Raw genomic sequence first — 27,324 nt, 5'->3', positions numbered from 1 at the left:
AGTGGAAGTTCGTTTTAAAGTTGATGGAATTATCAGTGGTATAAAGATAGGAATGTTTTTGAATGCTTAGGATTTGGGAGGAGGGTCTTCAGTGCTTATGAAAACTTTGATGTTGCTTAGTCTGTCTGCTCTGTTTAATCTTGTCCTACAGCATGTGTTACTTCTTTCTTTTAGGAAGAGCAGTGCTTACAGCCTTCAGAATGTCCAAGTCAAATGCAACGTTCCGTCGTAGTCACCGAGGTGCTCAGGAAGCTGGCAGGCGGGAGCTCATTTCTAGATCTTTGCAGAGTGCTCAGCATTGCTTGGAGGACCAGGATTATGGAACTGCTTATGCTCACTATCTCCTAGTACTAAATCTAGCTCCCGAGCTGAAAACCAGTGTGAAAGTAAGTGCCCTTTGATTTCTTCTTGAGTCTGTGTGATGTGGTCTGTGCCTTTGGTTCTTTGTCTGTAGCTGATCTTCCCATTAAGTCTTGAAAATAAAAGAAGAAAAGTAATTGAGATAGCAACTTGTTTAATGAATTGCATGTGTCTATAGAAGGAAATTGATATTCTTTTTTCTTCGTGCTGTATGTGTCTTCTAAGTTTAATAAAAATGGGCCGTGTTAATATTGACTTGTTCTGTAGAATAATGTACAGTAGTACGTGGGTAGGCCCATAGTATCCATTTCTGGGTGATGATACTTTGTGTGGATATTTGAAAGTTTACTTATGTTACTTCAAGTGAGCTAACAGATTTGGGACGATAATGAGCGCTGCTGCTCCTGAAGGGAAACTTGTGTGGCCAAATCTGATGTTTTCAAGTCTCAGTTCCCCACTTCTGGTAACTGTTTTCAACCTCAGTGCTGTACGTTTTGTTTTCTAGGAAACATTCCAATTTACTCTTTTTAAATGGGCAGAAGAACTGGATTCTCTAGCACGAATTCAAGATCTATTTAACTGTTATGAACAGGCACTTGAGCTGTATCCAAATGATGAAGTGATATGTAACAGTATGGGAGAACATCTTTTCAGGTTTGTGGTAGTCTATACTCAGTTTTTATGAGGTTTGATTTTTAATATTGTATGTTAAGAAACAATAGTCAGTTGAGATTGTATTTATTTCTTTTAAGCATAGTTTATGCTTGATTTTATATAATGCATGTGGTTGAATGCTGTGTGCTTGTCAGCTTAAAAAGTTGAGTAACAGTGCTAAAATGTGTTGATACAGAAAAAATTAAATTGTGTTTGAAAGACCACTTCTACTGAAGTAAAAGCTTTAAGTAAAAACACTGCATTTAAGTATTTTTAAACTCATTTATTAAGTAATTACTAAACAAAAACAAGACCGTAACTGTTCAAATTCATCATGTTAAGTGTTGTTGTCGTTAATATAGGATCTTTTTTGTTTGTTTGTTTTCCCTTCTGAGATCTCTGAACACCACTGCTTTTGCACACTGTGTTTAAATTTTGGTTTTTCTTGAGATCACGTAGGATCGGACCTTTCAAATGAGGAAGCTAGTCATGTGTCTTTGTAGGACTGATTTTTCTTAAACAGTTCAAGCTTCTGCAATTATTTAATACCAAAAAAATCAATATTTTACAGCTTTCCGCAGAACTTGCAACATATGGTGCTTGCTATTCTTCTGAATTTTAAAGTCTTTCAAGACTGGACTTCAAAACATCAGTCGTGGATCCGAGCAGTTTTGGTTAGGAGTGCCTTCTGTCTGTTTCATGTGCTTGCTCTAAGAAGCACCCATCTTGCATGGCAAGGGAGTTGTACCCTTTAATATATTTCATAGCTTTTATTTTTCAGTGCAGTCTGCTATCAGAGAAGTTTGCTTCAGTTCTCCATTTGACTTGAAAATTGTCTCTTAACGGAAGCACTGATAACTCAAATTTTCATTGCTCTGTAGTATATTTGAGTTAAATATGGCGAGATAAACTTGGATTTTGTAGCATTCCCTTGCAGTTTGAAAAATCTGTGAGACTGCAGGTTTGCTATCATCATACAATTACAGCATGTTCTTGTAAAACCTATTCTAACCCTAGTTAGAATATGAATATAGAAAATGACCCTAGTTCATAAAAGGGTTCCATAGCAAATGAAGGCTGTACACACACGGTGGTGTTTTTTACTGCCTTTGCATTTTGAAGTGATTTGGTGTTCTAAGTAACATGTATATTTTTTTTAATAAGCTAGTGTCAGTATTTTTATAGAGCATCTTTCTCACATAAAATATCTCTGTAATCTTTTGTCTGATGCCTGTAAATCCACAGTCTTACAATTGGCATCTGAACATATGCTTTCTATTTGTTGTTTTTACCGTTAGAATGGGCTTTAGAGATGAAGCAGCTGGATATTTTCACAAAGCAGTGAAGCTTAACCCAGATTTTGCTGATGCGAAGGAGAATTTCTACCGTGTTGCAAACTGGCTTGTGGAACGTTGGCACTTCATCATGCTTAATGATGCCAAGAGGAATCTTACTTACCTAAAAGCAATAGAGAACGCTGTCTGCTCAGGGTGCAAGTCTGTCCTTGATATTGGAACAGGAACAGGAATATTGAGGTGTGTCGTAAGCATATGTTTAACATGTAATTATTAGAAACATTTCTTGTCTAACAGAATGTGTTTGCTACTTAAAAAATTGTTTTACGTTTGTACCTTGTTGAGGCAAAACTTAAGAAAGGAAACAAAGTTTTCTGTAGTCAATGAGTCTTGAGGTTAGTGCCCAATTCCAGTTGTGTTTGTGGCAGTAATTTTCTTTGTATTGCAGGTTTTCTTTTTGTGCCAAGAACTACTGTATAGATTGGACAATTCATATTGCTGTTGGAGTCGTAATGTCAAATATTCCATACCAAGCTGTTGTGTAGTATTTAATAATCACTTCATTTATGTGGAAAAAGTTACTAAAAGAAGATGCTGTAAAGAGTGGATTTAGTATAGCTGGGGAATCTCCTGCTGTCCGTGTTGGACGTAGCGTGTCAGCAGGATGTCAGTTTGTGTGGCATTAGTGTTCATGCAAAAAAAGTTAATGGTTTATTCAGTGGCAAATTTTAGGCAGTTTCTTAGAAATAAAAAGCAGATGCATAAACAGAACTTCAAAAGACTCAGTATCATGTTATGATGTGGAATACCAATAACCAAAAAGTCATGGAACTATGACACATACTTTACCTAAAATGATACAAATAGGAGGGAGAAAGCTCTGATTCTTGTATTTCAGTATGTTTGCAAAGAAGGCAGGAGCATCTTCTGTCTTTGCCTGTGAACTGTCAAAAACCATGTATGAACTTGCCTGTGATGTAGTGGCAGCAAATAACATGGACAGAGAAATCAAGCTTCTACATTTGAAGTCTTTTGATATAGAAATTCCAAAGCACATACCAGAAAGGTGAGTTGTTGTATTCTATTGTGATAACATTATAATTTTTCTTCTCATTTTAAGATATGTTGTGACCTAAGCAGGAAATATTATAAATGTGGTTAATTACCACGGGGAAAGTTGAGAAGGTTTTTATGGAGCATTGCAGACATTGTTTTTGAGATCATGTTCTATGGTAAATCAGTGATGCTACAAATAAAGTATTTTAGTTCTTGGGCGGTACCTAAGAGGCATGTCCAATTATGTTGCATCAACAGGAGAGAAGTAGTAGAGTTACTACACTGTGCATGCACACGTAACAACTTTGGGCTCATTTCTGCAACTGGTGGATAGGATGGAGGCATACAATAGGACCTGCAACAGAAGACTGGGTCTGAGATATATTATACTCCTGCGACTCTATGTGACGTTTTGTGTTTGGCCAGAGAGATTAGAAATGCGGTTGTCTACCTCTTATCAAGAAGAGAGGTGAAGCTTCCTCTTCCCTCTTGTCACATCAGAGCCTCATACTGTTTTCAGAGTGAAGAAGGAAGTGCCACATGCTGTGTGCAGGTTCCTCCTGTTTTTTTTGTGCCATGGATCCAAAGGGCGATGAGAGTAGTGATAGGTGCAGGAGTAAAATTCAATGGAAGAGTGGTGTAACTTTTCATCCGAGAACAGATTTCAGTGTTGAGCATCACCTAGGATGAACTCATATGGTACTTACACGTATTTGCCTTCTGTAGCAGAGATTCATATGTTATGGAAAACTAAGTAGCTTATATTTTCAGTATTAAGTAATGGCTTTTAAAGCAAACTAAGAGCCACTGAGGCAAGTCAGCAACTGAGAATTCCTTTTGGCAAATAAGAATTGGATCCATTATTATAGCTTTCACTACGTGCAATTCAAAGTTTTTAGGCTACCTTAGTGTTTTTTGCTCTGTATCCCTTTCAGAAGGTGCTCTTCAGGAATATTTTTAGCAAGTATAGATCTAAGGAGATGGTAGTTTGTTTTAGTATGCTCAAAGTGCTGGTTTACCACTTAAGATGAGAGGGAAATGTTTTATTACACATTACTAATGTGGGATAAAATATCTGTGCTGATGATGGTACAGACTCGATAATATGGAAAAGCAAAGCTGCCATGCTTAAGCACACCTGTCAAGCTTTGTCTGTGTCAGCTGGGCTGTACTAACTGAGCATGTGCATCCTCTCAGTCTCTGTCCTGAGTTACTGGGTTTCACTTGTCAGGAATAAATTGTTACTGTTCAGGAAACTCTAGTCTTCTGCTATATACTTGGTTTAAGAAGTTAAAAGGATTTAGGATTTCAGGATCCATTTGTCTACTTAGTAATTTTATTGTGCTTTGGTTAAAATGTAATATTGGAAAAATCTGTACACGTGGGTACTTGCATGAGGTACAGACAAAATGCATGCTGTGTCTCAGGCTGAAATAACTTCCTATTTGGGTTAGATTCTTTCCCCACAACGTATTTTTAGATACTGACCAATAAAATGTATGGTAAATTCCTGCTCAGTGTCACATCTTATTTGCATCTTGAATAATTTGTTAGAAGAATTTAGTTGCCTATCAGTGTTGAAACTTCAGAAAGCTGGGAGAAGTTGTGCTTTGATCTCATGTTGGAATCGGCTTTCTTGTTAGTATTTTTCTTTAAAAGAATAACTTAACGGATAGGCCTGATATGAATTGAGTTTCATGCTGTCTTTTTTTTCCTTGATGTAGAGTTTCCTTAGTTGTCACAGAAACTGTTGATGCTGGTTTATTTGGTGAAGGGATTGTGGAGAGCTTGATACATGCTTGGGAACATCTTCTTTTACAGCCAAAGGTAGGTGATGTAGGTAAGTGTAAATGTGATTTCTGTTTGGGTTATTTTTATACATATATAAAATATATAATAATAAATAAATATATATATATATATACACACACACAAATACATTTTCTGTGTTCTGCCTTGATTCCAAGTAATAAGGATTAAAATCAGGTCTTAACTGGCAGAAAATATATTTTGTCTAACTGGAACTGATGACCTCTGGTGTTAAGTACAGGAATTATGCCTATGGAAAAGGTCCTCAGATGTTTCATCAAATATAGTGGGATACAATTTAAAGCATAGATTTAGAATTATGGAAGTAGTAAACTGAAAAAGTAAAAACTGATGTGCAGATATACTGACATACGCTGTCAGGAGAAAGTTTGATCTGCAGGAAAGACAAAGACGGAGATTTCTCCTATATACTATGAACTTTGTAATCCTGACTTAAAGTAGGCTTTGAAGTCATTATAGAAGTAGGTCTAAGTGAATGTTCCTGTTAATGTTACAGCCAAAAAATCAAGATGTCCATAGTAACGACTATGGGCAAGTTATTCCTGCAAGTGCTACAGTATTTGGAATGGCAGTGGACTGCAAAGAGATACGTAGACATTACAGGTATGTTTAAACTCTAGCATGGTTTGGACATGCATTTGTTACTTGGGAGAAGACTTTGTGACTTATTAATTAAAAGTTTTCAATTGTTATTCTCTTTATTTTTTGAAATGACTGCATATGTCACTAAGCAGATTACTGCTCCAATTCTTTCCACTCCTTTCTCAGGATGCTTTTTTTTTCTTTTTCCTTCTTCTAAATCACTTGATTTTCAGTAATGCCGAAATAATATTAGTGCATATTAAAGACATGCTATTCCTTAACAGTAAAATTACTTCCTAATTTCTGTATTGGAGATTCTTGGATTAACAGTTGCCCTTTATCCTCATTTTACCTTCTTTATAATCTGCTTCATACCTCACTGTTAGATCCTACGCCTTTCAGATGCGGACAGGATTTTGTAAAGCCTAAATGTTAATAATCCCACTTTGCGTTATCCTCAATATGTGCCTTACCTCATTTTGAGCTAGCAGACTCTCAGGTTTGTTTGTTGATACCAGTTGTGACTGTATCAGTTACTTTTGTAGTCGCTTTCATTTTCATCTTCTAAGACAATATCATTGTATGGAGACTGTCTAAGAGGTTTAATCTTATTTTGTTTAGGATTAATCCTGTTGTAGATTAAAGAAAACACTGACTTATACAGATACTTTCATGTACTGGAGCAGAAAAATACTTGTGCCATATCGCTGACTTTTCTAATGTGTTAGCCCCTAAGAGTAGTCAAAGAGACAGAAGTTCTCATAGTAATTGGTCACAGAAGATCTTTCCCTTTGGAAGAACTCTTTAGGAGTAATCACGGCCTTGAAAGATGGCAATGAGTATTTCTTAAAGATTTTAAACAGGATGAAACTTAGATTATGTAATTAACAGTCCATTCTAACAGTATAGTTTAAGGTCAAGTAATTAGCAGGGTTGAAAGAATTTCCACCAGTTAATCAAATGGTAAGGAAAAAAAAAAGTCACTTGTAAGTTTTCTGTTTTCTACCTTGAGATCCTTTTTTTTCCCTCTAATGGGCATAGCTGTTGGAAGCTAATACTCATAACAAGGGCTGTAGCTTTTTGGAAAGCTTTGTCTGTTCTCAAGTTTGAGTTGTCCATGTCTCTTTGGATTCTTGTGACATACATCTCTGTGTTTCCCTGGGTGTTTTCATGATCTACATCAAAACTGATTTTATAATGTTATTTTTGAGCAACTTGCTTGAAGATGCTTGGAATAGCAGTATAAAAATATCTTCTTCCTCGTGCTTTTTATATTAACTAGTGCTATTTTTTTGTTTTGTTGTTATACAGTTCATATGGCTTTTCAGCTTTTCCTCATCACTTTTTTGCCCAAATGGTTTTAAGTAGGTGAATAGCCCAGAAGTCTGTGAATACTTGAGGTTTTTCTTTTTTTTTTTTTTTCCTGAAGTACACTTAAGCAGCAGACACTGAGCCTATATCTGGTAGGAAATCAGCTTTCATTCTTAAGTGTTTATAGTCTTGCATCTTTGTCTGATGCTGATTGTTTGCTTTGTGTTCCATTGATCAGCAATTCTGTCATTCAATGATTTATCTTTTTAATTTTATTGAAGTTAGGCTGGATTTCTTGTGCTCTGATATTTATTTTTGGGGGGAGGGGAAGGGAGTTGTTTGTTTTTTCCATTTTCTCCTAGGATGTACTGAAATGCTGGATAAACCCATTTTCTTGTAATTCTGTTTCTGGTGCCCTTAAGTCAACCTAACAAAAAGTTTCCTACTGATTTACCTCTCTCTGTAGCTTTATTACTTGATCTTCAAATGGTAATTTTGATATTAAGTATAGCAGATGTACTTAATACATCAAAGTGTATGTCTGCATCCATTGCTTATTTTCCAGAAGCACTCTAGGGCCTAACAATGGGTTTGTTTATTTTTTTCCAATAAGCTTTCATTTTCTTTTGAAGTTGTTGCTCTTTCTTTAATGCAGTTGTTTCAAATTTAAGTGAGATACACTTACTTCAGAAGAACAGATGAACTGACAAATTTGTGAGAAGACTGACCTTCTGCTAAAGATACATTTTGTTTGTCACAAAACCTTTAAGATACCAGAGTTTGCTACATGCTGTTTCTCAGTTTGAGCTAGGTAACTTGAAAGGGTCACATCAGGTGACAGTAAGGCAGTATTCTGGAAGAACATAGGGTCTTCTAATTCTTGTGCACTGCATTTGAAAGGCTTAGCCATTCTTGAAAGGATTATGAAGTTTATTTTCCTTCCTCTTCCTCTCCCCCCAGAGTGGGAGCACACGAAGTTGCTGGTGTACACTTGCCACATTCTGTGAAGTTCTTTAGTCCAATGTATGCCTTTGCTGGCTCAGAGGAAACTGTCGAACCTTACACCACTGAAAAGCTCAGTCGAATTCCTGGAGGTTATGTACCTTTGACAGAACCCTTTCAAGTAATGACAGTGGATTTCAACAATCTGCAGGTAAACATACATACTTTTTTTTTTTTTCTTCTTTATGTCCTTTAGAACTAATCTGTATATCAAAAGAGGCCCACATCTTGTTTGGCACGTTCAGTTCCGCAACAGCTTGCGTGTGCAAGGTTGGCAGTGCTGCCTTAATCCTGTGCTGGTTTTCATACTTATCTGATTATGTAGTGATCTGATTCATCAGGTGACAGTCCTTGGGTTTTTGAAGGTAAAGGTTTTTTTGTTTGTTTGTTTGATGTTGTTTGGTTCCCCAGACGAGCTCACCGTAGGACCAAACAACTGCTAGCATCAGTACAGGAAATGGAGGAAGAATGCAATAGATCCATCTTTAGTCCTTTATGCATCAAGGAGCTGACTAAGTTAATTCCTGTAAAGTTACAGGGAATCGTCAGAGAAGTTGTGGAGATAAGAGTGAGGGTATGTTTCACACTTGGCATAAAGGGTATGTAAGTGTTCGGGGACGTGTAAAAGATAAGAGAGTAAAAATACCATATCCTATTCAAACACATTGATTCCACCCTTCAGCTCCTATGATATTTGTTGTTTAGCTTTCTAAAATACAGTAGGATTATTTTGTGCATTTTGCACAGAATGTATTTGTATGCCTATATCAAATAGGCCTGGGCTGTAAGGCAAGAACATCACCTGCTCACAGCTGAGCATGCTGAAAAGATTCTGCATCTGGTCTCTGGTGAGTTGTTTCTTGTTCAGTGACCCATGGTGAGGAGTTAACATCAAAGTGGTGAGTCAGATCTTAAAATAGATTCTGTTATATAAATGAAATTATTCTTGGCTACTGCTTGGCCAGGAATTGCAGTGTTCTGAATCAATAGCTTTTTCTAGTTGGCATGTCTGATGTCTTGAGGTTCAAGATGAGAAAAGACAAAGGGTCTTTGGAACGTTGCTGGGAACAATTTCTGTGACCTGATGTTGCTTCTGCTTCTAGCATAAATAAGAAACTGCTACACCTGAAAGATGTCTACTTCTGAGTGTCTGACATTGACAGACATGTAAAGATTATCTTGAGTGAAGATCTCTAACTTTGAAGCTTTGTGTTAAGTACTCTGGTTATGAAAGGTGGAGATATCATGAGTAGAAGTGGAGGGAAGAAACATAGTTAAATAATTTGGAATAGTTGGTTGCAAATTTACTGTTACTTTTGTTATAGGGCTAGCATGTTGCTTTCAAAGTAAAGATCAGAAAAGTAATTATAGTCAGTCAAAATAATAATAATAAAAAAAGGCCTCTGACTTGTGCTGATTATTTTTACTGCTGTTATTAGCAGCAGCAGTGCAGTTTCTCCCCAGCAGGGGAATGGGATGTGGCTGTAATTGCAGGCTGTAGACATTTGTACCTACCCAGGTAACTACCTGTGTGCCTGTTTGCTGGCAGCACATTGGTGTCACTGGGTGTGGAAGTAACTGTTTACCTTCACAGCTGGTAATTACAGCTGATTACTCCCTTCAGGCCCTGAAGGAACTGAGCCATTGCCTATGGAGTTTTTTTTCATTATGAACTTTATTGACATCCTGTAATTTTGACGCATGCATTGTTCAGCTCGGTTGTGAGGTAGATCAGCTTCTGGAGAACACAGGCCAAGAATAAAATGAGAAGAAAAAATGCAGCTTGAGAGAACTAGTTATGTTCTGGCAGGGAACTTTCTTTTGCCTTCTGCATTTTGTTAAGATTTAAATTTAGAGGGAACAGATGCTGACGTGAGCTCTTCGGTAAACAAATGAATTCTTAGGCAAGGCTGTTACTAGTGTAATTGATTGTAACTAAGAGAACCTTGGTCCCTTGTGATTGATATCCTCTTACTGGCCTGTGCCAGAGCTGTATAGAGACCTCAGAGCTGTGCCTTTCGTGTTTTTGAATGTTACTGCAGAAGGTAATTACTGGGGGAAGTGTGTGTGAAAAATGACTTCATTCTTATTACCTATTGAAGACTCTTTAGGAAATATTCAGTAGTAAAATTTTACACAAAGTTGATACTGTAGGTTGCAGAGAACGTAGCCTCCAGGATGTTTGATTTGGTGTTTTTGTGATGATTGTGCTGAACTTTGGCTGTGGTGAACTCTGCTTGCATATAGAATTTCTAGAGCTGATTAAATTTGAACACAGGTTTTAACTGAAGCATGTGTCTGAGTGTTGGCTTGAGTTTGATACAAAAGAGTAACTTCTCATAAGGCATGCTTTGCCAGATGAACTCCTTTGTTACAGTTCTAGTTTTTAAATACATACTTTTAGAGGTGGTTTTGGGTGCATAACTGTGCTTCAGTGAGGGAAGAGAGCCCTGTGCTGATCAGTGTAATGCTGATAGCTGGCACTGTAGCAGTTTGCTAACTCCAGGTTTCTGCCAGGTGCCCTCATGGAGTGGTACAGCAATGTGAGTGACTTGATAGTGACTACTGTGAAACCATTTTGGATGTATAGAAAGGAGCTTTCTCACACTTGTTTTTTCTTTCCACTCTGCTCAGGAGCTGAAGAGCCTTGCGCACAGAAAGCCCTGGAAGCTCAGCCAGCCAGTCACTAAAGGAGGAGTGCTAGATGCTATTGTGGTATGGTTTGTACTGCAGCTTGATGATGAGCACGCTCTATCTACGAGTCCCAGTGAAGAAACTTGCTGGGAACAGGCAGTCTATCCTGTGCAAGGCCTCCCTGGTGAGTACTGTGGATTTTCTTGGTGTACTACATAAACTGAGTAGCCCAAGAACAAAATGAAACCAAGTTAATCACAGAGACTAAGAAATGGCAGTAATTGGATTAGGAGAAGTTCAGTAACATGTAGCTGTGAGGTGGTTCCTGATCAAGTTTATGGACTGTACTGGAAAGTTGGTGCAGCAAGTCTTGTTTGTTGGACTCTGCTGTGAGACGGATAAGAACTTTGCGAACAATTTTTTTTTCCTATACTGAATCAAATACTTTTTGGAGCACTTCCAAAATGTGAGGCCACTGGCTCTGTGTAATCAGGATGTGACATTTGAAAGGGAGGTAAGGTGGTAGTTACTGGCTGTTGCTGCCATAAAAACAAAACTAAAAGCTCTCACCTATCCCCTTGCATCCGTTTTGGATTACAATTTCATTGGCCACAGCTGTTTCTCAGTGCCAGTGTCATTTGCAGCAGCCCCTGCTCTGTTCACCTGTTTCCTATTCACTTGCCTGTCTAGATAGACAGTAGGGGCAGCTGTGCCACGGACCAGTTTAATTTAAAGCATAGGGCAGAGGGGAGACGCCTGTAGCTTACGTTGCCACTGAAAGAAGTGTTTGTCAGACTATAGCCATTTTGTTTTGGATTTTTGTCTGTATTGGTAGATGCAGGCCAACTTGAACTGTGTTTGTTTTAGATAAAACTGTAGCCATTGTTTTCTGTATAAATACAAATTCAGCTTTGTCTACAGGAAGTATTAAAATGTAAATATTAAATATGGAACATTTTAACTTGATAGCAATTTCTTTGTAAGTATGTTTTTGTTCAGCTCTGCTGTTGATAGGACGCTTAGAGAAGTATGTATTTATTTTAAGCTTGTTTTGAGATTAAATGGATTTGCCTAGTGTAGGACGGATTAAGGCAGATGTGAACATGGTAGCAGATTTCAGTAGTGGGCTTGGAGCTTAGTACTGAAAATTGGAGGAGCCTCCTCTTGAAGGGGCTGTTCTGGTACCAGCCTATTATTGTTGTGTACCCAAGCCTCTTGATCTGTTCTGTCTTGTTCTCTCCTGTGGATTAAGAAACATGACTAGAACAAATCTTTCGTACATAGTAAAAAAAAAAAAAAAAAAAAAAAAAAAAAAAAAAAAAAAAAACTAATGAAGCATTGAGATAATCTTTGCTGTTTTTATTCTTATAGAGTACTGTACATATGCTGCAGTGGTAGTATTTGCTGTAATGGACATGATTTTGTGTTGTTTTTTCTAAGATTATTTTGTGAAGGCTGGAGATACTGTGATGATGGAAGTTTGCTGCCAAGACTGCTACCTGAAGATCCAGAAGATTTCTTTTTTAACTTCGGAGTGTGGGATGGACTGCAGTGACAGAGATGACATGCTGAGTTTGGGCAATGAGGCTGAATTATGTAATGCTCTGGCTAGTCTTCAGACAACTAGCAAACAGGATGAGAAAGGTCAAGTATGTGTCTTGGAATCCACAGAAATAGCCCTGCTGAACAATGTACCATACCACGAATGCTTCAGAGCTGCCATGGGCGAGGTTCTGTCATCATTAAATCCAAGTAAGGACTTGGAGTCTATGGATATTGACAGATATGGCAGTGGGGTGAACCTCCAAGAAAGCCAGATCAAGAGCTCTTTAGATGTGGTTCCTGATCCTTTGTACGTACTAGATGTATCTGAAGGCTTCTCCATCCTACCAATTATAGCTGGCAAACTTGGGCCAGTTAAAGCCTACAGCTCTATTGAGAAAGAACAGCATCAGGCAGTCCTTAATGTAATTTCAGAAGCTAATAATTTCCCTAAGGAAACTGTAGAATTTTGGCTCAGCCATTTAGAAGATGAAAATGTGGTGCTACAGAGACCCAAATCCGATAAATTATGGAGTATTATTATTTTGGATGTTATAGAGACATCTGGTTTAATCCAGCAGGAGGTGATGGAAAAGGCTGCAATATCCAGGTACAGTACAAATGGACAAAAGGAATTTGGGGTATCTGTAATTATTTGAAATTTTTTGAAAGCATTCCTTCTAGCAACAGAACTAATGTCTCTTCTATAGAGCGTGGAAAAAGGTTGTTTTCTGAACAGGTTGAACTTGCACTTCAGGAGTAAATTTCCCAAAGCATCTGGAATGTCTGACATAACTAGAAGTGTCAAGATCTCACTTCCATAGGGTGCTTTATTTTTTTGCGTGCAGTAATGCAAGTGGAAGATCGTGCTGCTTGGTTTGCTAGGAAGTCCTAGAATAGCCACTATCTTGCTAATAACTGAGGTAGCAAAGTTTGTTGTTTTTTGTTTTTTTGTTTTTTTTTTACAAAAAAAAAAAAAAAAAAAAGCTCCATCATGTGTACGTGGAGCTATTGTTGGCATAAAGTCGTATTGCTAAGAGACAGATACAGAGGATTAGAACAGCCAGGGAGGCACCAAAAGAGCTCATAGATATTGGTGCTATGAGTAAGTCCTGCTACCTTCGTCTTGAAATACCATTGCTTCCCATACTGACACAGAGAAAATGTTGCTTAGTACAGAATTACTGGAGGAATTCTGATTTCTGTACAATACAGCTGTCTGGTCAGATGGATCAAACTCAAATGCTTCTGAGCACTTGACTTCAGAGGAGGAACTAGTGTGTGTTTATTTATGTATTAAATGTAGATGTTCTTTCCTTACTGTTGAATAATAAGCTTTAGAGGTGAAATCTCTTTCATTTTACAGATGTTTACTTCAGAGCGGAGGGAAGATATTTCCACAGTATGTGTTGGTGTATGGGATGCTTGTAGAATCGCAGTCTTTGTTACTGGAGAGTGCTGTTCAAGGCACAGAACCAACTCTTGGGTTTAATATAGCTCCTTTTATCAACCAGTTCAAGGTATGAAGTTGTTGGATGTCTTCCAAGTACAGTTCCAAAGCATGCAGCTGTTTAATTGTTTAGCTTCAGTATAAAATGGAAGAAAACTAAAAAGCTGAAACTTCATTCTGTTTTGATATCAAGAGAGATTTCTGTGATCAGGAAGGAGCTTTGAGATGAAGCTACACAGAAAAGCTCTTGTTGTTTTTTTTTTTTTTTCCTGGAAATAGAGTGAGAATTTGTCTGAGTAATGGGAGATGTAATGGGAATATACAGAAGAATGACTGTGCTCCTAGGTGTTCTATCTCCTTCGTCACCTTGTATTTCAACAGTGACATTTCAGAAGGGGTAAAAATGGTGCAGTTAGCGTTTTGGCTGTTTCTTACCGACATTACAATAATTTTTAGAAACTTTTGCATTATAATTATCCCAAACTTACCGCTTTTGAATGAATGACTGTTGATGTCTAAAGGTATGGTCTGTACTCTTAGGTACCAGTTCGTGTTTATTTGGATCTCTCTACATTACCGTGTGTACCTCTGAGTAAGCCAGCAGAGCTATTAAGGCTAGACCTCATGAATCCTCTGTTAAACAGTGCAAGCAGAGAGGTGAAGGTGAGTTGTGTGTACGTGTGTATATAATTACATACAATTTTAAGTGCACTTAGCTGTCATTCTCTAGAACTGCCCAGTTATTGTTCATCTGGGCTGAAAATTTCATTGCAGAATTTACTTCTCTGCAAACATCTCTGATTGAAATGAAGTTCAAACTAATTATGAATGAAGATCAAACTAATATTTTAAATGTTTTTTAGGTACAAATTTGTAAGTCTGGCCAAGTCACTGCAATTCCCTTCTGGTATCACATACATCTAGATGAAGAGCATAGTTTGAATACATCTGATGAGTTCTCGCATTGGAAACAAGCTGCAGTTGTTCTTGATGAGCCTCTCCAAGTGCAGGTTGGAGATGAACTTGTGCTTGATGTTCAGCACCATAAAAGCAATATTAGCATTACGGTTAAACAGTGAAGAACGTCCAGTGTAAACTACACATACACCAACTGTTCGTAACATCACTGATAATAATTTATATTAAAGTCTAATTTTTATGTACTGATCAAAAAGGCTATTTTACTGTTTTAAGAGTTGGTAGACTTGTCCATCCAACGGACAGACTAAAATGGGCACTGCAAGGGTATCTTACCAAGCAGTTTTGGTTAATTATTGCTGGGGCTGCATCTAAAAATCTCAGGGCTAGCTACTGCTGCAACAGTAGAAGTGGGACAGATTTCTATTGGTACCCCATCATCTGTACTAAAAAAAAGGCATTTTAGATGCTTTATGTCAGAAGTAAATAGCTGTGACTGTGTAGTCCTTGTTTCACAAACTTTGGTTCTGCTTCTTGGTAGTCAAAGCATCCTACTTAAGTGCATGGAGATGTTATCCTAGTAAAAAGGACTGTAATAGCATTCCAGCTGCAGCATCACGTGGTCATGTTGCATGTAATTATAAAAGGTTATAAATGAGTGTTGTAAACTAAGTCTAGCTATGTAGTACGAGGTAAAGCCAGTAAGCCTTTTGGAGTTTCTTACAGAGTCATATTTCTGGTAATATAAACTTTTTTCCTCTTAAGAAAGCTGATACAATTAATTACAGCAGCCACCACAAGCATTTGTATACTGTTCTTCCATGCAGTTATAACAGCATTTCTTTATCTTTCTTAATCTTCTATTCAGATGAAAGACTTACAAGTCATTTCTCAGCATTGATTCTATCCCTGTAGCTACAGGGAAGAGAGGAACAAGGTATTTCCGTAGTGAAGCGTTAAGCTTCTTTTTAATATTGTTGCTGTGCATTCCATGTACAGCACACTTCTGCAATGTGTCCTTAACAAAAGCCTGTAGAAGAGGCATTCACTAACAACTTTTCTAGTCTCATTGTATGCAAAATCATAGTGTACTCTCCCTTAGGTGAATGTTTTAGGCAGACTATCTGGGATCAACTTGAGGGACTGAGTAGTTCTGTTGCGGCCACAGGTGTCTCAGCCTGCAGCTCTTGGATTGCTGTAATAAAGCTCCTTCTAGAACAGGGAAGGACAGGTCTCCAGTTTATTTTGAAAACAGTAGTGGTGAGTAAGATCTCTTAAAATTAACCAGATACCATCCCATATTCAAAGGTTACAATGCATAAGAAAATCTAAGAGTAGGACAGAGGCTCTTCAGCGTTGTTTTTTCCCCTGTTTTTACCTGTGCACATGCTAGAGCAAACAGGAAGTCCCCACCCACTGCAAGCTCTTACAAGTTATTTTCTCTTTTTAAAACATGGCTGTTAACAAGGAAAAGATTGAGTCAAGCATAAATAAGTCTGATGCCTGATAAGCTTCTGGAAGAATTCTTTCATTATACTCAAAACACTGGAAGAACTTACAAGCACTTCTACTCGTTATGCACAAGATCCCTTCCTTCACAAAGAGAACAGTTGCCATCATCTGTCATTTACATTCTAAATGACAGTAGCAATAAATCAAATGGAAAAAAAGCCAAACAGTTTAAATAAAATATTTAATTGCTTATTTACAACAAAGGCAATGACTTGGCAAAGTGGAAAGTACGATTTGCACTTTCCCCCTAGCTTCAGATAGAGCAAATACAGTCAGCTATAAAATAGGCAGCCTAGTGAGTAAGGCGCAGTATTTACATCACACTAGTACTGCAAAATAAGCACTTAAGATGAATCCCACTGTGACAGACAGAAGTTAAACATTTATCCTGTAAACGCCAACAATGCTGGGAAAAAAAACAATGATGTGTCACTTAGTGTTCTCAATTTGTAAGACTGCAAACATGCAATAGTACTAAAAACCCAGTAATGGGATTTTTAAAAAAGCAGCTGCTTTTGTCAGTTTTGCAAACTGTTTTGATACAAATTTACTCTTCCTTGGTCTAAAATATAATGCTCGAGTAACTCCAGTATTAGACTAGCTACTTAATTTTACCTTAGCAAAGGTCTCTTCTCTGGGACATGCGCACAAATGAATTATTACGTTTGAATAGGCTATACTAGAAGCATAATACAATAATCACAGATACAAATTTATGAATACAAACTACCACAGACATCTTGTTAAAGCACGATATGTTAACGGCTTAAAAATTTAGGTGTTAAAAGAATTTATTGCAGCCAAAACCAAAGAAGTCAGTTTTGTTTTCGGTGTAATTTTTCACATCGTTTATTCCCCTCTCCTTACTGTTATTCTAGGATAGGAAAAAAAGCCAAATACGAAGGTACTAATGCAAAGCTTACCTACCTGGCTGTACACTCTGAATGCAAAAGACTGATAAATTAAGAGGTACAAGAACAAGAGTTAGGCCAACTGTATTTTATGGTGAGAACCAACAGGGAATGCTTTTTCTTTTTTTAACTAGACTTTTTTTTTTTTTTTAACTGATGCTTTGCAATAATTATCTTCACTGAGGGGATTTTATTTAACTATGCTAGCATGGGAAGAAGATGGCATGTGCACAGAAGTTATATGTCATCCACACACCATTCAAGCCTTGGGGTATGTAGTTAATATCATCAATAAGAAAACCAAAACCAATATAAAGAGTTTTTTTCACTGCCCTCCTTAAATTACATTCTCAAAATTAACCCTTCCCACTGCTAGTAGTATTTACGTTTCGTGTTTTGAAGAGCACAGCATTTTTCAAGCGTTTCTCTTGTCTTAGTAGAAAGGAGTATGGTTTTACCGTACGTTCGTGTAACAGATGTATAAATGTCCGGCAGTTCAAGGATGTGATTCCTGAATTTCTGCAGAAACTTTTACAGTGTGCGTTTTATATTCATTGGGTACTCAGGTACTCAGAACATTAAGATGTCAGTTACAGCCGTATCCTCCTCCTGCCTGCACAGTAGCTACTCCATGCTATCCAGCTTCCAGGGCTAACAGTATATGCTAACTGAACGTATGTGGCAAGAACATAACAGGCTCCTTGACACGTTCAAAAAAGGTGAGTCTAACTTCTATCCAAAGCTTTCTCTGGTGAATTGTGCATTAGTTCTGGCGATTCCGCAGTGTCCCGGGTAGCAGAAGTGTTATAAATACCATCAACTGCAGGGACTGTTGTTGGTGTTGTGAGAGGTGTCACAGTGTGTCCAAACCCCTGGTAATGACCCATAGGTGATGATGGCATCGAAGAAGCATCAGAAATTGGGTCTTGAGTAGAGGAGGATAGTAAACTTGTATGCTCGTTTTGCTCATGATCCTCAGCAAAAAACATTTTTCTTGGCTGGCCCAGAACCGTCCTTCCTGGAGTTATGTCAAACAAAAATAACACTTAATGCTTAGAACAGTACATCAGGGTCTTCAAACAAACAGACACTAGCCTAGGCAAGTTGGAATTAGAAGTCTAGTCTTCAATTCAGAACAGTTCTATGTAGGTAGTGTTATCTTCAGTTAATGAAAGGATATCTTTCTGGAAAGGGAAAGAAGGGGGCAGAAGTAAAACACATTCCTCTCTATTCCAGCTAAACACCTGAATCCCTCGGATCTATTTGAAAGAAAAATTCAGAACTAGACAGTTAACTCACAGGATTACTGGGGCAATGTAGTGCAAGATACCTGACAAAATGCTCTAAGGATTCAGCTGCCACTAATTTGGTATGGAATGTTCTCAAGGAACTGTAGAGATGCCTAACAGTGCAAAATGAAGCTGGAAATACGTAGGCTGTTTTACAGATAATGCAGATATGTCTGTTACTTACCAACATTTCGAACTTGTTCTGATATATCTGCCCTTATATCAGAAATATCCCACATTGCAAGAAAGGAGTCGAAGCATGACCCTTCTTCAGCTTCTTGAACATAAGGTTTATAGGAAAAACTGTAGTGATGTGCAATAGCAGCTAGAAACATTTCAACACAAATGATGAAATCCTGCAACAAGGAAAGAGGTATTAACTAAAACTTGATCACTCGTAACTGGAGAAAAGAGTTCTTCATTGAATGACTGACAGTAATTGCACTGGGATGTTGGCATCTACTCTTAAACCAGGGATAGGACATTCTTGGCAGACATCAGAGTGCAATCCATTTGATTTAAATGCAGGAACCAGTCCTTGCTGAACGGACTGTCTTGGTGGAAGTTGTTCCTTCCAAATAACACGAGTAGGGATAACATGGATAGGGAGGTGTTGAGCATAAAACTCACTTGGGGTGACTGGCTGAGACGTAGTCCAACTTACTATAAATTCAGTAGTAATCGAGCCTATGCTAGGTAAGATATGTTAGTATTTGCTTGAAATCATCTTACATAGAGTGATTTCTCCTATAAAGTTGTCATGGTTTTATGATTTTTAGTCATCAGTATTCCACACCATAACATCATGTAATGCACTGGGGGTGGGGTTTGATATCTGCCGAATGTTCGTCCGACGGAGAAGAACTACATTTCCCCAGGAGGCTTTGCGGTCAGCAAGGGGATATAACTCCATGCAAGGTCACCTGACCTTTCTTCTTCGCTGCCTGCGCTTCGCTGCCTGCGCTTCGCCGCCTGCGCTTCGCCATCTGCACTTTGCCGTCTGTACTTCAGTCACTCAACTGGACTGCACTTCTCACCCCAGCATTGTGGTGAGGTCTATACAATTCAAACAGATTCTCTCTCTCTCTCTCATTGTATTTTACTAATACTATATTTAGTAAAATCATTTGTTCCACCTCAGATTAGTGCTGTTGTTTTCAAGTATTTTGGGGTCCCCTGCTTCCCCTTTCCCAGAGGCGCGGATCCGCAGATCCCTCCACCCTGCTGGTCACGGAACTGGGCCGGACCAGCCCATAAACCGTTGACAAAAGTCATGGTCTTTGCTCCTACCTGTAGGCCTGTAGCCACAGCTTCCACGCTCTGCCATTCCCAGGTGTGTTTCTCAGAAATAACACCAACTTTCACCAGCAATGCAATAAGCACAGCTTGCCTATAAAAGTTATTAATTATTGTTATAATAGTGTTGCCTACAAACCTCCAAGCAAATCTGGTAAGCAAGGCCTACTTTTAAGTATACTTGTGTATGTATATATTAAGAATCTTATTTAAAAAAAACCTTGCTGTTTGTTTAGGTTTTGAAGGGAAAGAGAACAGGCTAATGTTAAAATAATAGAATCACCAAAATGGGGATAAGACCTCCAGTCCAGCCCTCCACCTATCACCAATATTTCCCATTAAACCACATCCATCATCACAACATCTAAACGCTTCTTGAACATCTCTAGGGTCAGTAATATCCCTGGGCAGCCCATTCTAGCACCTGACTACTCCTTTGGAGAGGAAAGGAAGTTTCTCCTCGTGTCCAACCTGAATCTTCCTGGCACAACCTGAAGCCATTCCCTCTAGTGCTACTGCTGCTTATGTGGGAGAAGAGGCCAACCCCTATCTCAGCACAGCCTCCTTTCAGACAGCTGTACAGAGCTGTAATGTCTCCTCCCTGAGCCTCTTCCAGTCTTAACAATCTCGGCTCCCTCAGCCACTCCTCCTAAGATCTATGCTCTGCATCCCTCACCAGTTTTATTGCTTTTCTCTGAACATGCTCCAGAGCCTCAATGTCTTAGTTCTAGTGAGGTGCTTAAACCTGAATGCAGCACAATATTTACTCATAGCCCTTAAGACCCAAAGAGAAGACAACCTAAGATCTTGTTTTTTCCAGATCGCTATTAGAACAACCTGCTTCTTTAACAGAGTGTTACTGCACCACTCTGAGAGCAGGAACTAACTAGTAAGTAATTAACTTACCAGAAAGAAACAAAAACTACCATCTTCACACACAGGAACTTTCCAACAGGTTGGATAGGGTTCAGTTCTTCACGTAGTACCTTATAAAACAGCACTAAACAATACATAGCAAACTAACAAGGAAATAAAAAAAAAGCTTTTAAATATTTACTTGATTTGTTTACGACTTCTGCAGTAATAAAACACATCACAGTATGGAACAAAAGTTGTCTTTTGAAAAGAAGGTCTGTATTTAGGGAATGTGTCCTTACTGCATTAAAGCAGGGTTGTTTTTTCCTTTCTGAAATTTTGTTTTGGAATTGTGTCGTCAGACAAAGACTGAGGTCATCTACCTACAAAAGCCATTTTAAATATAGAAGCTAAAAGAAAGTGTAGGAAGCTGCCATGTCTCTCCAAAACCAAGTGCAGCTCTACAGCAATTGCCATAAAAAGCAGGTGTTCTTTCAGACGTCTGTTAAGAACATCTGAGAGGTTGTCTCTTTATAAGAAAAGGTAAATGACTGCAGTCTTTGCTGCAGATTCGAACAATCTACACTGCAAGCAACCAAGCTAACATATAGCCAAACTAAATTGATCTCTTTTCACTGATAATTCTCCTAGCCTATTACTGCTAAGTTTCCTTAAGCCATCTTGTCAACCTGAACGTGCAGAAGTCAGTGCAGCTGCTGGGACTGTTGTTGCAGCAGAAAGCAGCTGCAGCTCATGAGTTAACCAACAGTCACCCAGCACACACAGCCACAGCACCAGGAAGAAAACCTTTTCAGGTGGAATGTCGTGCTTTTTCTAAACCTGCTGCAGAAGTGAGTATCCTTTTCCCTTGAAAGGCTAATATTTGCCTAGAGGGTCTCAAAAAAGTCTTGTAATTTTGCTGTCTTTTTTATTCTTTAAAGGATGCATGCTCTGTTTCCAGTTTTCAAAGGTTGTTCCCCCCACCTTTGTAACAGTATTTTTAACAAAGTCACTGCAGAATCTTTGTATGGGTGCTGGGAGGAAGCTAGGATGCGTGGGTCAGACTAGTTCATCAAACAGTTTGGGGTAGAGAGGCAGGACACCTTACTGCTTCATGGAGTTTAGGAGTTCAAACATTTTGCACAAACAGTATTGAAAAAGATAATAAGAACAGAATTACAGTGAGATATTCTAGCTATAATAATGATTTGACATTCATGCAATTACTCTCAATAGCTCACATAAGAAGAATCACATATTATTAATATGATGACTTAAACGAGTAGAAAGATGCACTTTTGATACTCACTAGCTGTGACATGTTGTTAAGTATAACCAAGTAAGTCCAAGCATTGTCAAAGCTGAAGTTTCCTTCATCATACACACCTACTAGCTCACAAATTCTGAAAGAGTTATTAGAATTAGTGACAAAGTAATACATTAACAGTTTCTTGAACTGTTAAGCCCCCATCACATTAATCAACTATTAGAACTGTTCTGGTTGTCAAACACAGACAGTGAAGGTCTGCACAATCATTGTTCAACAAATAAATTAAGTAGATACTGTATTTCCACAGAAGAAATTGTGTTTGCATACCATAACGCATATAGGTACATGAAATTTTGCTTTCTGGCACAGCAAATGAGAAGGGAAAATGCAAAGTTAGCATATCCCATTGCTCAATAGATCAAAAAAATAAACCTCACATTTTTAGCTGCTTTGCTTCTAACTGTTAGAAGGCATCGTTAATACAAATATTTACTGGATATTCTCTGTGAATAGCAGCTTTTTTGCAGACCTACAGAATTGATTGCACGGATCAAAAATACCAAGTTTATGAATTTAAGGTTTCAACATCAGTTGGCTTAAATGCCTGCTACTCCTTTACAACAACAGTTCTATGATATAAGGGCAGAAAGTCAGGCTTATCACATGTAAAGTTTAATACAACCTACAAAATTACATGAAACCTGACATTAGAAATACATGGTTGTTAAAACCAGGAAGGAAGGAGGAAGAAAAGAGAACTCTAAAATTGAGATAATTGTACTCAAATGTCCTTCCCACGTAAACAGTATTTTACATCCTTTTCATTCCTTTCAGCTGTGGGCATTAAGTATTTATTATTCCAATTCTGCAAAAAGGCATTTGCTGTAGAGAAGCCATAAAGAAATCAGAGGCTGTTGCAAATTGCAAGGACCCATTTAGAACGCAACACAACTACTTTGCTTTCAAACTGCATTGATTCAATACAAAGGGCATGAAAATCGTTTCCAGTGTAACTCAAAATTATGTCCCAAAGACCAATATACATTATTTATGGGTGTACTTACAAAGCAATAATAGTAGTAAACGGTCTGACAACAGTGTACTGCAAAACACCGAGTTTACACCTAAATAACAGAACTCTGCAAAACAAATGCAAAATTAATTGTACAAGAATTTAAAGACAGTTGACTCATGGAAAATTCCTTTTCTCAGTTGTTTCACTAAACTGCATTTTTATTTCATGGTGACTTGAACTTAGCTTATTTCCAGAACTTCAATTGTAAAAGTATTTTGTGCAAACACGCAATCAAATAGACCTGGACTTTACAGATGCATAACATTAAATACCTGGTAATTCACTTCCAGCCACAAAAAGATTCTGGCTGGGCTAAACAAAGAGAATGAAATTGTCCCTGCATTTGGGTGTGTTTAGGAGTTGCATTCATAGTTTGTGTTTAACATTTTTAAACAGCTTTACTGAAATCTTTTGAGAGGAGGAAAATTGACTCTGCTCATCTGAGTACGTATACAGAAATGAGCAGCTCATGGGCATATGGCCTCTCTTTTCTCAGCTATGGAAATACAATCAATATGCTGTGTGGTGTCACTGAATCAAAATGAGGCTTTGGCAAACATTCTATGATAGCAAAGGAAGGAAACTCAGAAAGACTTAAACATGTTTCAAAAATAAGGAAGTGTTCCTCAGCAGCACTGGAGTCAACATTAGGAAGTGTGATTTCTAGCATCTTTTACTGCTAGATGGAAACACGCTCGTCCCAGCTGCTTTCAGTCAGAGTTCATCTGACGAACAAGGTGTGCAAACCATAAACAGACTATTGCCAAGCAGCAACAGTACGCTACTAAATGCAGAAATATCTGTATCTGACTACACAGCTTAACATCCAGTATGTCATCAAATACTCACTCTCCCATAGCCCACGATGGACAACAGCACAGGGGAGGCAGGTGTCTCTGCTGATCTTTCGCTTCTATTATTAATACAAGGTTTGGGTATCGGTTGGTTAGGTAATTTGAAAGAAAAACCATAAAATTATAGATGACATAAGCTTCATAGCATTCTCGACATGTATCCACATATATTGCAATGTTGGGGTATTTCAAAGCTATCCACTGCAAGAAGAGAGGTACACAAGAAGTTACACACTAGAAAGGCAGAAGTGATTCCAATGACAACACTGGCAGGCTACTTCAATAAGCAATGCTACAGTAGACAGGAAGCACTAATTAAACAGAACTCAAAGTAATTTGTCTGGTACGAGTGTGATGCTACTGACAGAAAATGACGTTTTCTAAAAATACAAGTGGAACTTTAGATGGCATCTCTGCTTCTTCAAATGAAAGCAAGCTTATAGCACTGCACAAGGGGAGCTCTGCATCTCTCAACACAGTTCAATCCTTTAAATTAAAGGGAACTATGGAGATGGTTTCCTATAGCTGACCTACTCCTTTTAAAAAGAGACAAGGTAGAACAGCTTCCTCAAATTCACATGTTCACAGTCAAAGTTTGCGGGGTTGGAACTAGATATCTTTAAGGTTCCTTGCAACCTAAGCCATTCTATGGATATTGATTTCAAAAATAACTTTTTAGTCCTTTGGTACAAAGTTCATGTCTAACGCATAAATATTCTAGTGTGTTTGTAGCTGTAGCAGAAATGCTAAGTCATGGTATGTAGCAGTGATTGAGCACCTGGTGGGAAGGCAGGGCCAACCCAGGAGAGCTCAGGTGCATGCAATGTACCTGAGTGAGCAGAAGGGGTGGAGACAGGATCCACCCCTTCGCAGAACTCATTTAAGGGCTGGCAGGGGAGGTAAGAACATCTTCTGCTGCTCGTTCCTGTGTACCTGAGGCCATCTGAAGGTAAGCAGCTTCTTTTCTTTATTTGTGTATTCATGGCTGCTGCATTTGAGCAAATTCTTATTCTCTGCAGCCTAGTATTTTGCTGCTCTGCTGTTATTGCTGCACTTCCCATTGCATTACAGCACAATACGTGACAGCAGCTAATTAGCCTCTAAGTGGTAGTTGGTCATCACTCCAAGCTAGCATTTCTAACAGAAAAAAACTGAGTTTTTTTATTTTGTTTTGTTTTGCTTCCCAAACAAGAAGGAAGTATTTTGAGTTTACGATGCTTCCAGAAGCGTAGCAGAGTGAATACTGTGCCTTTTAGACCGACCTTCTTATTAGAACTTCAGGAAGATGCTTAACATGCTCATTCTCATTATGAACTGCTAGAAGTAACAGCTTCTGCCACGTCTTTGTGGACAATATGCATCTAGTTGAATTTGATAACTGAGCTTTATATTCAGCTCTAAAATATCATACATACAGCAAAGGCTTTAAGATCCAAGAGCTTGGGGAAAGATTTTAATACCCATCAGAAGCACTGGGGAATGCCTGGATAGAGCTCATATAGTTAGCATGCATTTTACTTCTAAATGAAAATAACTGAAATATCAGTTTGAGGTACTTGATATCTCCTACAGGAAACAGATAATGCTGCTTCCTTTAAAAAAGTACATGAAGGTAACACTTTATGTAATCTGAGGACATGAGAGGGGGAAAAAGCTCAAAGGATAGGTTCCTGGAAACCTGTCTTCTATGGAGTCAATGTAAGTAACAACAATGTTAAGAGGTGACAATAATATGTAAACACACACCCTGTACATACAATCCATGGAATTCTTGTGCTGCTTAGCTCTATCCAACATCATCTATGCAAGCAGCAACAGATGACACATACACAAACAACTTGCAAGGCTACTTGTCATATAAAAATACTCAGAAGTGGCTTGTTGTGAAGCCTTGTTCTTTCTCCCCAAGAAAGAAGATTAGCACTAAACGTTTTTTGGTAAAGAATTTTAGTGCTAAGCCTAATGCAGGGAAGAAAGGCAAGGCTCTGAATTTTGAGACTGCGTTTGTATCAGGCTGGTCAACAGGTTTCCATTTCAGCTGTTACTGAAAATGGAAGAACCAGAAGTAAGCACTTAACTCCATTTCCAAAGCACTGAAAGAATGTTCAAGGACTGAGAGGGTTAAGAAGAGGCTGCAAAAGTGATTTTACAGGATTCCCAACTAGCATGTAATACTGTTAGAACACTTCTGATGTTCTCCATAACACATAAATAGAAGCTTCTAGGACTACAACTTTGTGTGCAACACTGTTTCTGCTGTGACACCATTTTCCCTAGCTCCCATAGCAAACAGTTTTATTGAGCTGTTAACAGTAAGACAACACTTACACTGTCTAAACTGTAAATCGGCACCATCCACAGAATCCTGTTACAAGAACAAAAGAACACTTAGTGTTACTAGAGATATCTTTCATTCGAATTAAATTCAATATTTGCAGCAGAGATAAAAGGTGAGATGTTACCTTATTATTGGTTTCTGCAATTCAGGTTGAGTATAATGGACTAAGTGTTGTAGTATTCCCCAGAGGGAGATGGGTATGGTCATCAGTAGAAATATCCCTGCAATAAACCATGCCTTGGTATGGATTCCAACCTTGCAAAGAGAAAGAAGAGTGCAAGATCTAAGTTCTGGAATCAATTCTTTAAAATAAGACAGGTAGAACAAGAGGTTGCTTTCGGTTTTTGTTTTTTTGCCTGTGAATTATGTTTCAAGAAGGACGCTCAGCGTGTATTCCAACACTGAGTTTTCTGCTTTTGAAACGCATAGAACCACCAAGTCTCCGTCGCTATCTGTGGATCCGGCTCGCAGTGCATCCCGTGCTCGTTCCACCAGCTCGGCGTCTGCTCTGCAGGTACTGAAAGAAGGGGAAGGAGAGAACGGCCGCCCGCTGTCCCGTTCCGCCCCGCTCTTGCCCTGGCCGACAATGCGCGCGCCCCGGGCCGCTGTGAGGCTCAGCGCCTCTGTTCTGCCGCGGAGGCCGCTTCCCCCCCACCCCGAGCCTCTCACCTCCAGCTTCTGCAGCTCCCACACGCAGAGAGGCACGACCACCAGCAGCCCCACGATGTACAGCAGCACCACCAGCGGCCGGATCCACCGCCTCCAATTGCCGCAGGTGCACGGCATGGTCGCTCCGCTCCACTCGGGCCCCGCGGCGCCTCAGCGGCTCGGCGCCGGGCCCGGCAGCCCCCGCGGGGCGCGCATCATCCGCGCAGCCTGCCAGGCCTCATCCGCCGCCCCGCCCCGCGGCAGGCGACTCCACGCCGCCCCCGCCAAGCGACGCAGCACGGACTCCGTTCACCGCCACCCCGCCCCCGCGGCACTTCCGCCGCGCGTCGCTTCCGGCTCCCTCACTTTCTCCTATTGGCTCCGCGTTCTGCCCGTCGCTGGCCCCTTCCCCCTCAACGGCACGTGGGCCGGCGCCCGCTGTTTCTCCTCGAGACGCGGCACGCGCAGCGACCGTTACTTCAACGCGGTAACGGCTGTGCGCGTGCCCGCGGCGCTGCGCGGGCGGGTCGCCGCTGCTGGTGTTTGAGGGGGACCCTCTTTTTTTTTTTCTTTCTTTTTTCTTTTTTTTTTTTCTGTGTCTTTTTTTCTTTCATTTTTCCTCAGAATGCTCCAGAAGAGCAA

The 27,324-nt window shown here is 39.1% G+C and overlaps 2 protein-coding genes across 3 annotated transcripts; one reads left to right on the top strand and one right to left on the bottom strand.

The window, feature by feature from the left end:
• Window positions 1-200: 200 nt before the first annotated feature.
• Window positions 201-14,795, top strand: PRMT9 (protein arginine methyltransferase 9; the record flags this gene model as incomplete). 2 transcript variants are annotated; one of them, XM_079535127.1, is made up of 12 exons in its annotated part: window positions 201-386; window positions 866-1,014; window positions 2,313-2,549; window positions 3,208-3,375; window positions 5,090-5,192; window positions 5,692-5,798; window positions 8,049-8,241; window positions 10,725-10,908; window positions 12,165-12,876; window positions 13,633-13,786; window positions 14,257-14,379; window positions 14,580-14,795. In XM_079535127.1, 12 exons carry the CDS (start codon window positions 201-203, stop codon window positions 14,793-14,795), a joined length of 2,532 nt encoding a protein of 843 aa, XP_079391253.1. The 2 variants fall into 2 exon arrangements, with proteins under 2 accessions (XP_079391253.1, XP_079391254.1); XM_079535128.1 differs by having other exon boundaries at window positions 252-386; window positions 5,090-5,209; window positions 5,715-5,798.
• Window positions 14,796-17,782: 2,987 nt separating this feature from the next.
• On the bottom strand, window positions 17,783-26,820 carry TMEM184C (transmembrane protein 184C; the record flags this gene model as incomplete). The annotated part of the gene is made up of 10 exons (XM_079535070.1): window positions 17,783-18,075; window positions 18,531-18,702; window positions 19,637-19,736; window positions 20,549-20,661; window positions 21,807-21,900; window positions 22,832-22,906; window positions 23,692-23,897; window positions 26,025-26,061; window positions 26,159-26,289; window positions 26,704-26,820. The coding sequence occupies 10 exons, from the start codon at window positions 26,818-26,820 to the stop codon at window positions 17,783-17,785; spliced, it is 1,338 nt and encodes a 445-aa protein (XP_079391196.1).
• Between the last annotated feature and the right edge of the window lie 504 nt (window positions 26,821-27,324).

The sequence above is a fragment of the Tetrao urogallus genome (genome assembly GCF_951394365.1).
Source record: "Tetrao urogallus genome assembly, chromosome: 4".
Lineage (NCBI taxonomy): Eukaryota > Metazoa > Chordata > Aves > Galliformes > Phasianidae > Tetrao > Tetrao urogallus.
Note: the sequence above shows the minus strand (reverse complement) of the source record. Positions and strands in the feature narration are given on the sequence as shown.